A 13,043-nucleotide genomic window follows, 5' to 3' on the forward strand; every position below is an offset into this window, starting at 1 on the left:
CAACTTTTTGCTGAAACCAATTTAAAACATCAGCTATCGATTATAATAACGGGGTAAAGGCAATGCTTTAACGCACAAATTGGATGAATAGGCCTATACAGTCAATACATATAGGTCAAAGTAGAATGGAAAATTCCGTCTCCTGCGTGGAAACACACCAATCAAATGTATTTAATTTGAGCAATCCTTTCAGTGTGGAGACATGTGCTTTGTCCCTAACATTCTACTGTGTAGGCGATAGAGCAAACCCTGAAAGTTAACAACAGTAGAGGCTTTTAGCCGACCCAATACCCGCTTTATGACCTGGAGGTTGGTTACTTACGGGTGCCATCGAAGCGGGTGGCGATGGTGTCCAGGAAGGTGTTCTGCGGAGCCAGCAGACCTCGCATCACCGGCATCCTGGTACGGGTCGACTGGGTCCTCCTGCCTCGGCGCCCCGGGGCAGTGGATTCCTGTTCAGACCCAAACCCGGGCAAGAACCTTGACGTTCCGGGCGCGCATCCTAGCCCCTGGAGGAGCGCGCCGATCCGAGATGTGCGTGGCTCCACTTTGAGACCGGGGTTGTGACCATATCCTTCAAAAGAAAACGCGCATACCCAGTCTTGGAGAACCCAAACCTGGCACCAGCCTTTAGCTATAGACTACCAGCTATAAATAGCTTAGATAATGTTTTTCTTTGTCTAGAAGAACCAACGCAGAGGAAGGACAGCGCAAGTTTCGGTACTGATGCTGTGAACTGAACTCCGGAGGCAAGCTCCTCCTCGGGGTAAGCAATACTGCGCGCGCTCTCCTCCCCCTAGCAGTTGCTTTGTTTCTCCTGGTTACTACTGCGAGCAGATGTCATGTCACGTGATATATTTGGGGGACTATAGTTCCAGAGACCAATGCTCCTGGGTACATTGAAGGCTTGGCAGGGGTGATGATCCCTTGTGTTGCCAACAGACTTTACTTTGGGGATAGGATGGGGGTTTGACAATAGTTGCTAGGCTACAAGATCCTTTTTTTCAACAAAATAAAAGGAGATCCATTGTTGATAACAACATGAAATATGGTATATTTCAAACTCCCTCCAAAATACGAAAATGTATGTCCAGGAACAAATCGATTTTTTTTGTTTTTTTTTGTTTTTATCAAGTCAGCCTGAAAACTCAATATTGGCGCGGATAAGCATAACAGTCCCAAAATGAGGGGTTCTCTCCCGTGCACAGCTGTTGGAGTTGCTATGGTGACAGCTGCTGTGCTTCAAGGGAGCCGGTCAGCGATTCAGAAATCAAATTTGACCAGTCACCCACCATACAATAACACATCAACAATAGGCCTATAAAACGTGTTCACCGAGAAACGAAAACCCAATTATGTTTTCTCAGGGGAAAACTAAACTCCATTGCGACCATATATGTTGCAGAGTTTAAAGCTTTTGACATGTTCCGCGTTTCCTGGTCGTGTTTTGAGAATGTTGTGGCGCCTCCTCGGCTCTCTAACCGGTAGTGAATGGGCTACATTCAGAACTGCGTAAAGGGCACATGCAGTGTAGAAGGTTCATCATCAATGAATAAGCACACAGTTTGTTCAGTCCAACACACTTCGCTTGAGAAGTTATTCGATTTTTGTTATGTTCTAGTATTGCGCCATTAGCCTTAGTAGCCTATAGAGCATGGGGTCGCAACCTTTTCTAGCTTGAGAGCTACTTTAAAAATAAAAAATGAAACATGTTGTTTCGCAACTTTTAAAATAGGCACATTCTTCTCTACCCTGCCAATCCTCCCCGGGTCCTTGGTGTACAATGGATGTGTCAATATAGGCCCATAGGTTAAATAATGGTTAATAAACAGTAGTCCTATTTGGCATGACAAGCGCCATGTTTTCTCTGTAACATTTTCCTGTTGGCAAATATATACTCTACTGTCAAAAGTTTTAGAACACCTATTCATTCAAGGGTTTTTCTTAATTTTTACTATTTTCTACATTGTAGAATAATAGTGAAGACATCAAAACTATGAAATAAAATATGGAATCATGAAGTAACCAAAAAAGTGTTAAACAAATCAAAATATATTTTATATTTGAGATTCTTCAAATAGCCACCCTTTGCCTTGATGACAGCTTCACAAACTCTTGGCATTCTCTCAACAAGCATCATGAGGTAGTCACCTGGAATGCATTGCAATTAACAGGTGTGGATTGTTAAAAGTTCATTTGTGGAACTTAATGCGTTTGAGCCAGTCAGTTGTGTTGTGACAAGGTAGGGGGTATACAGAAGATAGAGCTATTTAGTAAAAGACCAAGTCCATATTATGGAAAGAACAGCCCAAATAAGCGAAGAGAAACGACAGTCCATCACTGGCCTTTTATTGCCCCCAGCACAAGGTGCACCTGTGTAATGATCATGCTGTTTAATCAGCTTCTTGATATGCCACACCTGCCAGGTGGCGGGATTATCTTGGTAATGGAGAAATGCTCACCAACAGGGATATAAACAATTGTGTGCACAAAATTTGAGAGAATTAAGCTTTTAGTGCATATGACACATTCTGGAATCTTTTATTTCAGCTCATGAAACATGGGACCTACACTTTACATGTTGCGTTTATATATTCAGCATTCCGTCAGGTAAGCCTACTTTGCAGTTAACATTTAATTCAGAAGGTTATTGGGGAAAGTCTTTCCATCTACCCACAAGATCATTATCATTAGCATCACTAACTGGCTACATGGAGGGATAAACAAACACATGCACCATACAGACAACAGACCAGAGGCAATATTGCTTGAAATGAATTGGCAGATATTGTGTTAGGCTACGTCTGACTTTTTAAGCAAATAGTGGCTAACCAGGGATGGATAATGTCAATGTGGCTTTGATTGAATAGCAGCCTGGAGATGTACATTTCTGATAGTTTTCAATGGAACGGTTCTCCAGAGAGACCGCCTTTCTGCTAGTAGCCTAAAGTTTGATAAGTGAAATCCTGCCATCTTCTGGGCCAAGTTGTTCTTATTTTCTTATAGCCTGAGTACCATCCTAAAATTATTCATTATTATTTTTGTGCACTACCTTGGCATATTGAGTTATTTTGAGTTACTTATCCAATTGATTATTGGGTCAACAACCTTGACAATGAGCCCCCTCTATATTTTGATCAAAAATATAAGGCTAGCCTACCCTATTATAATTATTTTGGGGGGGATTCTATAGGCCTATGGGCAAGCTCCTCCTCGGAGGCCTTTATTTATTTTGTTTGCTTTTGTCAATCAGCTGTTTAGAGCGCTCATTGCTTTGTTTTTCAGGTTCCTGCGTGTGTTTGTGTTCTCCGTGTCCACAAGAAGGAGACCTTTTGTTTTCTCTCCTGGATCAGCTGAAGGTCGCCAATATCACTAGACAACTAGCCTACAGCTCGACACCAATGCGCATCCATTCCAGCCTATAGTTGACTCTTTCGGTGAGAAGCATTCAATATATCTACATTATTTGCATTTGTGTCCATGAAAACTGTAAATGCAGTTTACCCACCTTTTTCAGAAATAAGTGATTTGTTTGACCATCAGATGGCATCACGACTGGTTGTGTTCATGCCACATTAAATAGTCATTCATTTTTACCGCTAAATTACGTATTTATTGGTAAGGTAATAATGTGTTTTACAAATTCATATTTTGCAACATTGTTACTAGGGTCTGAGTGGCAAACAGCAAGGTTTGTACAAACCTGTGCTGTTGCAAACTAGATGCTACCTAGAAGCTAAAGGAAAATAATGTGTTTAATAAAAGCTCTTACATAAAAAGGAGGAGCCATTTGGGTCAATTAAAAATGTAACTGCTATTCCGATTCAAAATACAACTACCATTTCAGCATGACACAAGAGGATGGTGGTTGACCAACTTGCAAGTAATTTAGCCTACCAGTAAGCACGCTATTTTTCAATATATTAAAACCTCTTGAAACTAGGGGGCACTATTTTCATTTTTGGAAAAATAACGTTCCCAAAGTAAACAAGATATTTTGTCAGGACAAGGTGCTAGAATATGCATATAATTGACAGCTTAAGATAGAAAACACTCTAAAGTTTCCAAAACTGTAAAAATATTGTCTGTTAGTATAACAGAACTGATATTGCAGGCGAAAGCCTGAGAAAAAATCCAATCAGGAAGGGACTCTTATTTAGAAAGCTCTGCGTTCCTATGCGTCCCTATTGAGAAGTTCATGAGATATCAACCAGATTCCTTTTTCTATGGCTTCCCTAATGTGTCTAGTGTCACACTACATAGTTTCAGGCGTTTATTTTGAAAAATTAGCCTGAACGTCAACATTGCATCAGTGGTCAGCTGGAGTCTCTCAGAGTGTTTTGTGCATAAGGGACAAATGCGGCCATTGTTTCTCTCTTTCCTACTAAGAAGGCACCTGTCCCGGTTGATATATTATCGAATAGATATTTGAAAAACACCTTGAGGATTGATTATAAACAACGTTTGCCATGTTTCTGTCGATTTTATGGAGCTAATTTGGAATATTTTTCGGCGTTGTCGTGATCGCAATTTCCGGTCGAATTCTGAGCCAAACGTGAAGAACTAACGGAGTTATTTCGGCTACAAAAATAATATTTTTGGAAAAAAGGAACATTTGCTATCTAACTGGGAGTCTTGTGAGTGAAAACATCCGAAGCTCATCAAAGGTAAACTATTTAATTGAATTGCTTTTCTGATTTTCGTGACCAGGTTGCCTGCTTCTAGCTAGGCATAATGCTATCGATAAACTTACACAAATGCTTGTCTTGCTTTGGCTGTAAAGCATATTTTCCAAATTTGAGATGACAGGGTGATTAACAAAAGGCTAAGCTGTGTTTCAATATATTTCACTTGTGATTTCATGAATATGAATATTTTCTAGTAATATTTATGTCCGTTGGGTTATGCTAATTAGTGTCAGTTGATGACAACGCTCCCGGATCCGGGATGGGTAGTTACAAGAGTTAAGGCAAGTGTGTTGTTATGTGTTAATAACATTTAGACTACGTTACCCAGCAGGCTATGCGGATGGTTAAAGAACGCCTTGCATGGCTAAACACGGAGTTTTCTAGCTAAAGTATATGTTCATTAAAAGTAGTTAAACCTACGCCCCGGTTTGTCATCATATAAGGAACAAACATAACATGGTGTCAGACTGGTAGTCGCTATGACGACACAGAGATAAGAAAAGAGTAACTCTGCAAATTTCCTCAATGAAAATTGAACATTCTACCACAAGTCAAGTGACGTGAGAAGTCGAAGATGCTAGCTTGCAAGAGCGAGGACAACGAGCCGCAGCAGCGAGAGTGACAGCAGCGAGAGCAAGGCTGCATTGGAATCTGTTGACGAGCAAGTTGATGAGCAACATACTGAAGTAAGAGAAATTGACACTGTTCCTGTTCTCCTTCATGGATAGGCTTAGTCCTCCTACTTAGTTAACAGGCAATTTAGCTGACAATTGGAAACGTTTCAAGCAGAGATTCAATATCTACCTAGCAGCCAGTGGTGCAGGGGAAGATGATGGCAAATTGAAAGCTTCCATTGTTCTGCATGTTATTGGAGAGGACGCATTGGACATTTACAATAGCTTCCAGCAAGACGAGGCAAACTTCACATTGACTGTGCTAATGGCTACATTTGAGGAGTACTTTGTACCAAGCCAGAACGTCACGTTTGAGAGATACAAGGTTTTCTCTCATGATCAGAAATAGGGAGTCAGTTTTAACCCGTATTTGGCTGAGCTGAACACACTGGACAAAATGTGTGAATTTGAAAAGCTGAAAGACTCACTAGTGAAAGAAAGGATAGTCTGTGGCATACTTGATAATGGACTCAAGGAGAGATTGCTGCGTGAGCAAGATTAAACTTTGGATAAAGCAGTGAATATGTGTCGAGCAGCTGAAACCAGCAGAGCACAAGCTAAAGAGCTGTGCAGGGATGAGACGTCAGTGCAATAACAAGAGAGGAGCAATACACACAAGGCCTTACAAAACAAAAACAAGCAAAAGAGAGAAATCAAAACACTACATGTGGAAAATGTGGATTTATCCACAAGCCCAAAAACTGCCCTGCACATGGCAAATCATGTAACAACTGTGGGAAAAATAATCATTACTCAAAATGCTGCAAAGCTGAGGCTACAAAGAAAAAGGTTCACACAGTCGAGGAGATGGAGGAATTCTTTGTTGATTCTGTGGAAATATGCAGTAAATGCTGAATGGATTGTGCCATTGAAGGTGAATGAAACTATAATACCATTCCAGCTTGATACTGGAGCACAGGTAAACCTGTTGTCGCTGGATGACTACAAAACACTGAAGGTGAAGAGTAAAATACACCCGGTGAAAATGAAGGTTACTGGTTATACTGGGGAGAACGTACCAGTCAAAGGTAGCTGCATAGTAACTTTACAGCACAAAGGAAAACGGTTCAGAACACAGCTGCTGATTGTGGAAAAGAGTGTACAGCTTATTCTAGGGATCAATGCATGTAAAAAGCTCAATTTGTTGAAAAGAGTGTATGTAGTGACATCACAGACTGAAAATGACCAAGAATCACTACTGGCTGAGTATGAGGATGTGTTTGAGGGTCTTGGATGTTTACCAGGAGAACACAAAATATGCACTGATGACAAAATTACTCAGTTGTGCATGCATGCAGAAAAGTTCCATTTCTAGATGTCATCACAAAAATGGATGAACCTACAGACTGGGTAAGCTCACTGGTTATTGTGGTGAAGAAGAACGGCGATCTCAGGATATGTCTAGACCCGAGAGATCTCAACAAAGCAATCAAGAGAGAGCATTTCAAGTTGCCAACCAGAGAAGAGATAATGTCGCAGTTTGCTGGAGCAAAGTGGTTCAGTAAGCTTGACGCCTCATCAGGATTCTGGCAAATGAAGCTATAATACCATTCAAGCTTGATACTGGAGCACAGGTAAACCTGTTGTCGCTGGATGACTACAAAACACTGAAGGGGAATGAAACTATAATACCATTCCAGCTTGATACTGGAGCACAGGTAAACCTGTTGTCGTTGGATGACTACAAAACACTGAAGGTGAAGAGCAAAATACACCCGGTGAAAATGAAGGTTACTGGTTATACTGGGGAGAACATACCAGTCAAAGGGAGCTGCATAGTAACTTTACAGCACAAAGGAAAACGGTTCAGAGCACAGCTGCTGATTGTGGAAAAGAGTGTACAGCCTATTCTAGGAATCATTGCATGTAAAAAGCTCAATTTGTTGAAAAGAGTGTATGTAGTGACATCACAGACTGAAAATGACCAAGAATCACTACTGGCTGAGTATGAGGATGTGTTTGAGGGTCTTGGATGTTTACCAGGAGAACACAAAATATGTACTGATGACAAAATTACTCAGTTGTGCATGTATGTATGCAGGCAGAAACATTCCATTTGCACTGAGGAAAAAGCTCAAAGAGGAACTCGGATGCATGGAAAAGATGAACGTCATCACAAAAATGGATGAACCTACAGACTGGGTAAGCTCACTGGTTATTGTGGTGAAAAAGAACGGCGATCTCAGGATATGTCTAGACCCGAGAGATCTCAACAAAGCAATCAAGAGAGAGCATTTCAAGTTGCCAACCAGAGAAGAGATAATGTCGCAGTTTGCTGGAGCAAAGTGGTTCAGTAAGCTTGACGCCTCATCAGGATTCTGGCAAATGAAGCTAGATGATGCAAGCACACCTGAGGGCAAGCACACCTGAGGGCAGGTACAGATTTCTTTGTCTACCATATGGGATTCTCTCAGTGCCAGAGGTCTACCACAAGACAATCCACATGATCTTCGAGCACATTCCAGGAGTGGAGACTATGATGGATGGCATCATCATCTGGGGGTCCACAAAAGAAGAACACGATGCGAGAGTGAGACAAGTGCTGGACCTGACACGGAAAGTCAACTTAAAACTAAACAAGGACAAATCCGAGTTTGGTGTGAAAACACTTACCTTCGTGGGAGATGTACTTTCTGAGGACGGAGTCAAACCAGACCCGAGGAAAACATCAGCCATCAACAACATGGAATGTCCGAAGAACAAGGACGATGTGAGACGCTTCATGGGCATGATCACCTACCTTGCAAAGTTCAGACCTCAACTGTCAGCATAGTCCGCTCCACTCAGATGTCTTCTGGAACAGAAAAATGAATGGGAATGGTCACATGAACAGGAAAACTGCTTCAAAAACCTAAAGAAGACAATCACAGAAGAGCCAGTGCTCAGGTTCTATGATCCAGAGAAAAGCACAAGGATTTCTGCAGACGTGTCACAGTTTGGCCTGGGAGCAGTTCTTCTGCAACAGCATGACAACACATGGCAACCCGTCGCTCATGCGTCCAGAGCCTTGACAGGCGCAGAGACAAGTTATGCACAAATAAAGAACTACTGGCAAGCACATACGCTTGCGAAAGGTTTCACCAATACATCTACGGACGAGACTTTGAAGTAGAAACCGACCACAAACCATTGATGTCAATCATGTCTAAGCCACTGAATGATTGTCCAATGAGAATCCAGAGAATGTTGATCAGACTGCAAAAGTATGATGTGAAGATGATCTATACCCCGGGAAAGTTCATGTTCGCCGCCGACACTCTTTCTGGAGCAGTCGACAAGAAGGAGAGCTTCGGCACACAGAAAAACACTGAGATTCAGGCCTACATCGACATGATCGTAGCATCACTTCCTGTGTCTTCTGAGAGAATGGAGCAGTTCAAAAGAGAAAATGCAGCTGACCAAACAATGACAGAGTTGAAAGAAACAACACTGATAGGATGGCCTGCACAGAAAAACAACTGTCCAAGGAGAATACAGGATTACTGGATATACAGAGCAGAGCTGACCGTTGTGGATGACACAGTGTTCAAAGCCAACAAGATTGTCATTCCCATGACACTATGCAAAGAAATGCTACATAAAATACACAAGGGCCACTTGGGTGAGGAAAAATGCAAACGACGAGCACGATAAGTAATGTACTGGCTAAGAATGAACCAGGAAATCAGCCAGACCACTGCTTCATGTGAACTGTGTTTGACCTACAGGCCAAAGCAGCAAGCAGAGCCGCTAATGCCTCAACCAGTACCCAACAGACCCTACTACAAAGTTGGAGTTGACCTTTTTGACTGCAATGGCAAAAGTCACATTGTTGTTACTGACTACCACTCAAACTACCCTGAAGTAGCAACACTGCCAACTACCTCCAGCAAAGCTGTAGTCACCTACCTGTATTTGCAAGACATGGGGTTGCGTCTGAACTGTACTCGGACAATGGCCCGCAGTTCTCAAGTTCCGAATTCCGATCGATCACTGACGACTGGGGATTCCGACACAACACCTCCAGCCCCAAATACCCAAGGTCCAACGGCTTAGCAGAGAGTTCAGTCAAAATTGTCAAAGGTCTGGTGAAAAAGGCACACGATGGAAAGGAGGATTTCCTAAAAAATCTGATCTACCGCAGCGCACCGCGGCAGAACGGACTTTCACCTGCACAGATGTTGATGGGACGTCACATCAGAACCAACCTACCCATCCATGAGGACTTGCTAACACCCAGAGGTGTTAGCAAGTCCAACAAAAATAGCAACATGAAAAAAGTGCAAGACACTTACCTGAACTGAAACCTGGAGATCATGTACGACTCCGAGACATCACTACAGGAACCTGGATGCAGCAAGGGTGTGTGCAGAGAGAAGTTGCACCGCGATCCTATGAGATCCAAACGGAGCATGGATCACAACTGAGACGAAACAGAGTGGATCTAAGGCTTCAGCCATTCACTCAAGGGACTGAGGATCATCAAGAGGATACTGCTGAAGCATCAAATGCCTTTAGAAATGGACAATTCAGTCAGAACACCCTGACTGACAATGAACGCTGTCCAACTGTTTCAGGAAGCACTTCAGCAGAACGACCAAAAGCTCTGTCTGAGCCCCTGAAAGGCTTATTGAGAATTGCTAAATATATACAGTGGGGAGAACAAGTATTTGATACACTGCCAATTTTGCAGGTTTTCCTACTAACAAAGCATGTAGAGGTCTGTAATGTCTTATCATAGATACACTTCAACTGTGAGAGACGGAATCTAAAAAAATCCAGAAAATCACATTGTATGATTTTTAAGTAATTGATTTGCATTTTATTGCATGACATAAGTATTTGATCAACTACCAACCAGTAAGAATTCCGGCTCTCACAGACCTGTTAGTTTTTCTTTAAGAAGCCCCCCTGTTCTCCACTCATTACCTGGATTAACTGCACCTGTTTGAACTCGTTACCCGTATAAAAGACAGTTGTCCACACACTCAATCAAACAGACTCCAACCTCTCCACAATGGCCAAGACCAGAGAGCTGTGTAAGGACATCAGGGAAAAATGTAGACCTGCACAAGGCTGGGAAGGCTACAGGACAATAGGCAAGCAGCTTGGTGAGAAGGCAACAACTGTTGGTGCAATTATTAGAAAATGGAAGAAGTTCAAGATGACGGTCAATCACCCTCGGTCTGGGGCTCCATGCAAGATCTCACCTCGTGGGGAAGGTGAGGGATCAGCCCAGAACTACACGGCAGGACCTGGTCAATGACCTGAAGAGAGCTGGGACCACAGTCTCAAAGAAAACCATTAGTAACACACTACGATATCATGGATTAAAATCCTGCAGCGCACGCAAGGTCCCCTGCTCAATCCAGTGCATGTCCAGGCCCGTCTGAAGTTTGCCAATGACCATCTGGATGATCCAGAGGAGGAATGGTAGGAGGTCATGTGGTCTGATGAGACAAAAATATAGCTTTTTGGTCTAAACTCCACTCGCCGTGTTTGGAGGAAGAAGAAGGATGAGTACAACCCCAAGAACACCATCCCAACCGTGAAGCATGGAGGTGGAAACATCATTCTTTGGGGATGCTTTTCTGCAAAGGGGACAGGACGATTGCACCGTATTGAGTGGAGGATGGATGGGGCCATGTATTGCGAGATCTTGGCAAACAACCTCCTTCCCTCAGTAAGAGCATTGAAGATGGGTCGTGGCTGGGTCTTCCAGCATGACAACGACCCGAAACACACAGCCAGGGCAACTAAGGAGTGGCTCCGTAAGATGCATCTCAAGGTCCTGGAGTGGCCTAGCCAGTCTCCAGACCTGAACCCAATAGAAAATCTTTGGAGGGAGCTGAAAGTCCGTATTGCCCAGCAACAGCCCTGAAACTTGAAGGATCTGGAGAAGGTCTGTATGGAGGAGTGGGCCAAAATCCCTGCTGCAGTGTATGCAAACCTGGTCAAGAACTACAGGAAATGTATGATCTCTGTAATTGCAAACAAATGTTTCTGTACCAAATATTAAGATCTGCTTTTCTGATGTATCAAATTCTTATGTCATGCAATAAAATGCAAATTAATTACTTAAAAATCATACAATGTGATTTTCTGGATTTTTGTTTTAGATTCCGTCTCTCACAGTTGAATGACAGACCTACATGCTTTGTAAGTAGGAAAACCTGCAAAATCGGCAGTGTAGCAAATATATATAAATACAAAAAGGGGCACCTGGACTGAATGTTTTGTTAATGTGAAAAGAAATAGAGCCACAATAGAGTATTGTTGGACAGACTATATTTAGTTGAAAAAAAACTTTTTTTTAAGGAAAAACATTTGGGGAAAGAAATGTGTGTTATTGAAAATTGCATGTTTTGCAGGTTGAGTAAACAAATGTGATGTGACGTGTAATAACATAGAAATGTAGTTTTCTTTTAAAGGAAAGAAGATGTTGTGTTAATAAGATTTAGACTACGTTACCCAGCAGGCTATGCGGGCTATGCGAATGGTTAAAGAACGCTTTGCATGGCTAAACATGGAGTTTTCTAGCTGAAGTATATGTTCATTAAAAGTAGTTCAACCTACGTTGTCATTATATAAGGAACAAACATAACAGCAAGCAAAGTTGATTATTCAATTAAAATATGTGACGTCAAAGTTATATAGTTAGCTAAAGTTGAAACGTTATTAGAATTTGAGTAGGTTTGTAAGATAGCTAGCAGAAAAAAAGTTACTTTAATTTGCCACTTTACAAGCTTGCCAGCGAACTCCTTCAAACAGTATTTCATTATTTGCCAGCCTGATATGGGCAATTAGCTTATTTCATTATTTGCAGGGCCCTTCAAACAACGTTGAAGATGGCTTATGGTAGAGAAATTAACATTTACTTCTCCGGCAACAGATTTGGTGGACATTTCTGCAGTCAGCATGCCAATTGCATGCTCCCTCAACTTGAGACATCTGGCATTGTGTTGTGTGACACATGCACATTTTAGTGGCCTTTTATTGTCCCCAGCACAAGGTGCACTTGTGTAATGATCATGCTGTTTAATCAGCTTCTTGATATGCCACACCTGGCAGTTGGACGGATTATCTTAGCAAAGGCGAAATGCTCACTAACAGGGATGTAAACAAATTTGTGCACAACATTTTAGATAAGCTTATTGCGTGTATGGAACATTTCTGGGATCTTTTATTTCAGCTCATGAAACATGGGACCAACACTATATGTTGCGTTTATATTTTTGTTATATATATATATATATATATATATATATATATATATATAAATATATATATATATATATATAAAAATGTGTGTTTGTGTGTACAAAACATTAAGGACACCTGCTCTTTCCATGACAGACTGACCAGGTGAAAGCTATGATCCCTTATTTGATGTCAAGGTTTGTGTCAAGACTGCAAATAAGACTCGCATCAAAAATAAGTTACAAAGACAAATAGAAAGAAATGTGTATATTTGGCACTCGAGCATGATACATTACCCAACACTGTCAACCAAGAGTCCGGACCAAACCAATTCACCTTGGTGGTGTGCAGACTGGTTTTATATTATTCTTAACGATTTCGCACAAACCAGAAAAAAATGCAACAATGTCTGTGAAACTATACATTCACAGTGAATTCAATTCAATTCAATTCCATTATGAATGAATTGTGGTTTATTTGGTAGCACTTCATAGTGTGACTC

The 13,043-nt window shown here is 41.7% G+C and overlaps 1 protein-coding gene across 1 annotated transcript in view; it reads right to left on the reverse strand.

Annotated features, from left to right (window-relative positions):
- Window positions 1-836, reverse strand: part of LOC112235322 (potassium voltage-gated channel subfamily H member 3) — a 217,291-nt gene extending 216,455 nt beyond the window's left edge. Inside the window, exon 1 of the mRNA XM_042306751.1 lies at window positions 323-836. Within this exon, the coding sequence (XP_042162685.1) occupies window positions 323-398 (76 nt within the window). The 5' untranslated portion in view covers window positions 399-836. The remainder of the gene's footprint in view (window positions 1-322) is intronic.
- Window positions 837-13,043: the final 12,207 nt, after the last annotated feature.

The sequence above is a fragment of the Oncorhynchus tshawytscha genome, linkage group LG26 (assembly GCF_018296145.1).
Source record: "Oncorhynchus tshawytscha isolate Ot180627B linkage group LG26, Otsh_v2.0, whole genome shotgun sequence".
NCBI lineage: Eukaryota > Metazoa > Chordata > Actinopteri > Salmoniformes > Salmonidae > Oncorhynchus > Oncorhynchus tshawytscha.